General features: G+C 34.6%; 1 protein-coding gene across 1 annotated transcript; it reads right to left on the reverse strand.

The window, feature by feature from the left end:
- Positions 1-211: 211 nt before the first annotated feature.
- Positions 212-7,864, reverse strand: LOC123539436 (tripartite motif-containing protein 5-like). Its single transcript, XM_045324066.2, has 2 exons — positions 7,743-7,864; positions 212-3,278 (listed from the first exon to the last, which is right to left on the reverse strand). Coding segments are annotated over exons 1-2 (1,965 nt in total). The 5' UTR covers positions 7,745-7,864; the 3' UTR covers positions 212-1,315.
- Positions 7,865-8,133: the final 269 nt, after the last annotated feature.

The raw sequence follows: 8,133 nt of genomic DNA on the forward strand, positions 1-8,133 counted from the left end.
TCAGAATGTATCCTTGCCCTCCGGACATTGCGCAAGACTCGTCATCTAAGTATAGCGAACGGTTGTGACAAGTAATATGAAATTCTGTTGATGGATGTCAAAGTAATGGACCGGGCATTGTGGACGGACTGGCTTATGGTAAGACAGAAATGCGCCAAAACCGGTCTTAGGACATGTAATGGGCTTTAACAATAACAAGGTCAAATTATAAGTACAGATTCTATTTGTTTTATTTGCAAGCATGTATTACATAATAAAGCAATTCAAAGCTGGTGTCAAGCAAATACTGATATTGTCAATATCAATAATCTTTAAAAATGCCTTAACTGGAGCAATAACCATTCTATTTGTTTTATTTGCAAGCATGTATTACATAATAAAGCAATTCAAAGCTGGTATCAAGCAAATACTGATATTGTCAATATCAATAATTTTTAAAAATGCCTTAACTGGAGCAATAACCATACGTCCTAACAAAATCACTTTGAATTTTAAATATGTATTCCTAGTTTACGGGAAAAACACTTTAAATGTATATCATTTATAACTGTTTCCAAAACCACACAGTTTGCACTGTTTTTGCGAATCAGTTTCAGCAATCATAAATATTAACGAAGGGTTACAAGTTTGTGTAAAAGCGTCCGGAACCTTCTGAAAACATCTAATACTGGCTTATTAATTTTACTCATAAAAATACCACATAATTCTCACCTAAGATGAAATATTAACGAAGGAAAGAATGCATATCTGTTTTCTTTGAAATATTTATGAGTTGTTTACAACAGATGAAAGGTAAAATTTGACATAACAGTTCTTTATAATTGTATGGAAATAATCAGATGAGCATATAAGATGCAATTTTGAAACACATGATTCATTCATTTCTAAAATACGGCATGGGCAGAACACTGTCAAAAATAATCCTCACAAGTTGTTAACAAAGATATCTCTTCATTAAATTTATTATTCTGGTACTAAGTGTTTTGTAGAAATTTTAATTGTATCAAATGTAGTTTTACTAGAACCAAAGACTTTAGTACCGAAGACAACTACCTAGTCCAGAAAAATGTCTTTCTTACACCTGTACATGTATATAAAATAACATATTCAAGCCGCTTCGAGAATTGTTTTTACATATCCACAACAACTATGTGCTACAATATCTATGCATAAAACAAACGGAAACCGGAATATATATTATAACACGGGAAAACCAATACTTCGTAGTAGCATCTGTATCCTCAAATCAATAGCATTTTAAAGAAACTGATCCACAAAACACAGAATTTTACAAGTTAACTCAGATATATAATCTCTAACACACGTTAAAACTATGCAAGGAGCGTGGCTTATCACTGGCTGAAAGAATCATCTTCATGGACAGCCGAGAGTATGAAAGCGCTTTAGGACACCGAGGCGCATCCAACACACTCAATACTTTTCCCTGTTGTGATATTTGAGCAATTTTATGAGACCCATAACAGCTCACAAAAATTGTGTCCGTCAAACCGACACACATGTGGCACGGCTTGATCACAGATGGATGGGTCACTTTAGTACAAGTATTTTTGGCCAAGTCATAGACATATATCGCATTTTCGTCATTCATCGCAAGGAAAAGAGTTGACCCGTCTTCTGTGTTTAAAACTAAACACTGCGATGTTTTAATATCGTACTGTTTTAATGGAAAATCAAGGTTAATATGTTCTTCTGTCCCACTTCGAGAAACAATTATTGCTGGCTTTGTATTGTTAAAAACACCAACCACAAAATGATCATCATCTAGGCGTGATAGAGAGTAATTTTCGGTTGTTGTTGAAATCGTACTTTTGTGCATTATGGAGCTATTTGAACATATTATGCTAAAAATCTCAATGCCAAATGAGCGGGTGATTGCAAATTCGTCTTCACTCAGTGCAAGTACATCTCGCGGATTAAAATCGAATTGGTATTTAGCTACCACTTCTAATTTGTCATTCCTTAAATCGACTGACTTTAACTTGTTATTAACAACAAGGAATTTACCATTTCCAATGAAATCTATTCCTGATATAAGTGAAACACTTCCGTCTCCGCCATGATTATTCTCTGCAGACAGGGAAACAACCCTATAATCAGGAACGGTATCGGGATGTTTAAACTTTGAATCTACATGAACTGACCCGAAGTGAGATTTGAAATCCACCAGCGACACGAGTTTTCGGACAAACTCCAACTTGACACTTTCCTCTTTGAGATTTTTAAAAACATCTGATTTTTTATCATCTATTTCCTTTAAGACGCTGTTTAGCCGATGGTGCAAGATGTATGCCTGAAATGGTGTTGCGTATTGTGAAATAACAACGGTTTCCAGAACCTCATTAAGTTTGGCTCCGATCTCTTTACATTTTTGCTTCTCTGCAGATATCGCGGCGGATTTCTGTTGTTTGATCTTTTCTGCATCATTCAGTATTTTAGCTGAAAATTCATCAAATTTCATGACGAACTTGTCCTTGGTTTCCTTCAGCAAATCCGGCAATGCTTTTATCTGAGATGTCATGAGATCCTCTGAATTTGTGAGGAACTTTGAAACTGATAAGACTTGATTTCTTACATCGGAAACCTCTTTCTGTACATCTAAATGCCGCAATTCATCTGAAGAGGCCATCTCGCTTATTTCAATTACACTGTCGCATTTTCGATGTTTGACAATAGCACACGTTCCGCAACATAGAACATTTTCATCTTTACACAAGAATTCTAGGTCTTTTGCATGTATATCGCACTGGCAAATTTTTCTCAACTTCTTCAGACCTGTTTGTTTGATTCCAGGCTCTACATTGATTATTTCGTGGCCTTTCATGTATGAAAATCGATCGTGGCATTTCTGACAGTCATCGCACTGGTGTTCTTTACATGTGTTGCAGTAAACAGACGCAGGGATATCAAGATCTTGAGCTGAACAAGGAAAGCATTTATACACTTCTTTTGTTTGCTGCCTCTCCGGTGCCGATTTCATTGTTTCTAAAATGGATACCAACGCATAATTCGGACGTAATGATTTAGCCCAGGTTTCCGGTGGCTGGCCTGAATCCTTTACAATTGTAATGTGCCTACAAAGAGGACATTCTATACCATCAAGAATGTTTCGCTCTTCTTTTAGTTTAATGATGTATTCATGAATACATGATTCGCAAAATGTGTGCAAACATTCAAGTCCTTTTGGATCTCGAAAAGATTCGAAGCAAATTGGACACTGCGTACCGTCTAGACTTTCCTGATCATCGTTCGAAGCCATCCTATAAGGACAAATAAGATCATTGATAATCATGATTCAATACCAGTATTTCGTCAAAATGAAAGGCAAAAGTCATGCCGCGCTCGTTAAAATATTGCAAACACAATTACGCCTCTTAGAATTAATAAGAAAAAGAGACGTGCATATTCTCCAGTGACATATCACAAGCCGTTCAAAATTATGTTGAATTTCAAATGATTTTCAACCTACTGGCAGGAAATTAGAATAGGAAAAAGTCAATTTAGTAACATTTCATTGAGATTTGGTTCGCTTTTCACTCTGATTCTATATGATTTGTACGGACAAAGGAGAGTAAGCGTATGTATGGATCAAAAATTCTTCCAAAAAAAAACTTACTTGAAATTTTAAAATGGAAGTCTTGGTCACTTCTATAAGATTTTGTTTTAGGGTAGCTTCGGTCACAACTGTATTATTAAAGGAATTCGCTTAGGAACGGAGTGTCTGTTACGAAACTGGCCATATATTGTATTTAACATCGAGAGCTGTCCGATGACAGACAGCTCGACTATTTTCTTACTTCTGTCTTTTAATCAAAGTTTCAAATATTAATTTCAGATGTTGCATTTTTTCATATGTAATATAACGTTAGTGCTTTTTATCATTTGCAGGTTGAAATAATTTATCTAGCAAAATTTAAAGTTTATTTGATTAAAACTGCAAATAGTTCGTAAAAGTCCATGGCCGGCGGACATTCATGAATTCATTGTAATATAAAGGGAATCAATTATCTAATTTGAAAGACATAAAACAATTTTTAAAATGTTCCCAAAATTACTTAATTACTTGGACATTTCACTTCTTGAAGACTAAATTTCGGAATAACAAGTAAATTTGAAATTGCAGTTAATGTACCGCAAAAAAATACATGTAAAACAATATTTTTTTTCGATCAAATCTAAATCTATGCTATAGCGCTTTATTAAATACTTCTAATGTACTATTGACATTTCCAGTGCGAAAGAAAGGCATGAAATCATAAACTTTTAACCAAAGTTTCTACGAATGTATGTTAAAGAGGAAAAAAATACCAAGTTAAAGAGGAACAAAACTTAACAAAATATGAGCATTGACAAACAAGAAATATCTTTTAAAAAGATGGTCGGCGAATTAAATGACAAGAAGTTTATGAGTTCATATCATTTGTGTTATTCTATCATCTATCTAACATTTTTCAAGCAGCATAACTAAACACCACGCTTTAACAATTTAAAGGTTCTCTTTTAATTTTTCACAAAGGTTTCGTAGTGTTGCAATTTTGTTTCGTTTATCCCAAGACGAATAATTACAGCTGTGGTCTGGAAGACACTTCTCTACCTAGAAGACTTTAATCGATCGGCTAATCACACACTTATTAATGTGATTCGCAGACCGTATTCAGCTTTTTCTGTAAATTGATATATATTGGTATTTGAACAGGTTTTTACTATATTTATTAATATTATTATTATTATACCAGATTTGTTGAGCGCCCTTTTCATATGTAATATACGTTCAAAGGCGCTTTACAATTAAACATGTGACACATCGCAGATATGTAGGAAAATAACAAAACATGACATATGCAATCACAAAACTGAAACTGAACAATTTGATTAAACGCCTTTTTTATAAATGATATTTTCAATGGCGTTGTACATAATAATAAAAAATAATAGTTATTACAACAATATCATAAATGGCCGGCGGACATTCATGAATTCATTGTAATATAAAGGGAATCAATTATCTAATTTGAAAGACATAAAACAATTTTAAACTTACTTATCATGTTTATATATATCAATATCCTTCTAAATATACTGAGCGAAACGTAGCTTCAAAACTACAGACAGCTTCATTAAGGACAAACGCTTCGTCCGTCATTTCACTCAGCGTTGCACAATCAGCAGAGTGAAATAAATAGACGCCCCGTCCAATCAGACAGAGTGAGTGTTGTATAAATCTTTCATTTTGATAAATTATCTATAACGCGTCATCAAGTAGTCCGATTCAAATGGCATGGGTCAGTCCAGGTCACGAATTCGTTCTTAGACGGCATTTGCCGAAAAAAATGATACTGACGGTATTTTTCATTGTAAATTTTGGTTATCTTGGACTCCAAAAAAAAAAAATTTGATTTTTGTTTGTTGATGGACTGTTGTAAAACTTTTAGAATATCTTAGCATCAGTGCGAAAATACTGCAAAATTAAAAAAATGACCGACTTTTACTATAAGAAAAATACATTTGGGTAATAAAATTGACAATTTTAAAGAAATTTTAAACATTTGAAAAGATCCTACTACCATATTTGAGTCCTCTATACAATAGTTAAAGGGAACCAGATACTAGTATATGTTAAAGCAAGTACCCGTTGTAAAATACTTTGTACAACTTTAGACCAATCAGAAACAAGTTCTATAAAAAAAGCACCAATCAAAGCTCACTTATGCTAAGTTATGAATAGGTTGATGGAGGACAAGAGAGAGATCATTCAATATCCAGCGATCGAAGAAGACACATCGAGGATTCAACTAATAATTTATCCCAGTACCTTGATTAGGTAACTACCTTGTCAGGGCGGATAAATTATTAAAAAGAGAACGTTTGAAGTTCATAGACTAAAAAGAGTTGTAGAATTTCAACAAGGTTTCGAGCTATAGGGCCAGCGCATAGGAGTTTTACCTTAAGGATAGTTTAATGCTATATACGATAGCAAATATAGGCTGATCATCGGAAAGCTGAGACAGAGACCCAGAGTTTGGAAATCTACTGAGATAGCAGGCGAGTTACAGCTAATACCACAGTCACACATACGGCGCGGATAGCTACGTTTAGCTACGGATAGAAACGTAGTAATCCGTATCGATCCGTACCTGAGCCGTACGGACTGGTACGGACTGATACGGGTTACTACTTTAAGGTACGGCTCAGGTACGGATCGATACGGATTACTACGTTTCTATCCGTGGCTAGACGTAGCTATCCGCTACCTATGTGTGACTGGGGTATTAGAGACGAGGTTCAGCGTTGTTGGCGAAGTACAGCCAATATACCTATATGGTAGTTGAATGCTACATGAGATATAGGCATATAAGCGCTGAGCATCCAGGAGTCAGGGCAATCTTATCGAGTTACAGCTTTAATTAAGAGGACGTAGGCTGAGCATCTATGCAATAGGACTGGTACGTTGTTGTTCAAAGACATTGTCTGACGGGAACTCCGACAAAATGACCAGTCAAGTATTGTATCTCCAGGAAATTTTTTTATATGAGATATATGATCTAACCGGCTCTACGTTTTAACAAAGGACATTCTACATCATTTGTCAGCTAGACTAAGACATAGTCACCTTAGCAATTGGACCAAATTCATTGTTCAAGATATAAAGGCGCAGGCACTTCCCTGGGTCATATCACTCGTATCCTGACATCCATCACTCTTTAAGATAGTTCTGCATGTTTGATAAACCGGAAGTAATGGCGAAACGTCATTTATCCGGAAAACGTAGAATAAAGCATGCATTCGGCGTACAGAAATGAAATTCATTTTATGAATTAATCGAAACCTGTGAATAAATTTATTACAACTACACTGTTGCTACATTTCTAAAGTCAAAACATACGACACGTTCAAAAAAATCAGAATAATGTCTTAAAATTCACGTGAAATGTCAGGTTCACTTTAATCATGATCAGATATCTCAAAAATAAGAACACGGACCTATACATTTAATTTCAAAAAATTATAGGCCATGTGATGATTTAAAACATTGAGGAGTTTAATCAAAATCTACATTGTAGAAACATTTTCATTCGCTAAAATGTTATGAAAGTTATGATTTTCCCATAGACTCCCATTATGAAATATTGCTTGATGTCCTTTTTTTTCAAATCAGTCTAGCAAAACATAAAGCACACGACCCTATCTTTTTTATTTGCTGGATTTTCTAGGTCTATTCTGAAGTTTAGAAGAAGTCAGAGTTTAATCAAATTCTACATTGTAGAAAAAAAATCGATCCAAACGTGCAGAACTACCTTAACTCATGACATATTTACGTTACGGTAGTTAGTTTGGACTGTTTTTCATACACTTGGGATGTGGAACACTTGTCCTCTAACCACTCCCTAGCCAAAACTATTTGCACCTGTGTAACCTTTTTATAACTTTTCTATTAGGCAGTGTAACCGATATGTCATAAATCAAATGACATATTTGTATTGGTATATAAATAATACAATGTCCTATTATCAGATTTATATATCAAAACAAAGCAAGTAATTAGTCGCATTTATTGTAGGGGATATAAAAATGGTCCGGATTATCCAAGTACACCTTGACTGGCTAGCAACATGGCGAAAGCGAAAGTAGAGCACCTTTTTTTTACCGATAAATAGGTTAATCAGTGATCAATATATGTGAGACCGTTCTGAACCTTTACTACAAATAAAAAGAAATGTACTTACATGTTTTAGTTAGCTAATGGTGTTTACAACCACTAGTATTTCATGTGTTCCGCTATTCCCCTTTGACACATAGTAACAACATGTCCGGTACAGAACGGTACACTTGACGGCACAGAAATGCATTATACGGCCCCGTCAGTAAAACTGCGCTTTAGGTTATAACACACTAAATAGCCACCACTATATATTCTATATAAAATGACAAGTTTTCACAATGCTGCAATACACACCTAGACCCATTTTAAATTTCTTTAGCTTACATTTTCTTGTAGATCAACATTAATACTGTAAAAATATCCAAAGAAAAGTAGGGGTCATGTTTGATGCAAGAAAAATATTTCTGGTCAAACGGACACACCGTAATTTTTACACTGAAATGACAATCACAATT

This window comes from Mercenaria mercenaria, chromosome 18 (assembly GCF_021730395.1).
Source record: "Mercenaria mercenaria strain notata chromosome 18, MADL_Memer_1, whole genome shotgun sequence".
In the NCBI taxonomy this organism is placed as follows: domain Eukaryota; kingdom Metazoa; phylum Mollusca; class Bivalvia; order Venerida; family Veneridae; genus Mercenaria; species Mercenaria mercenaria.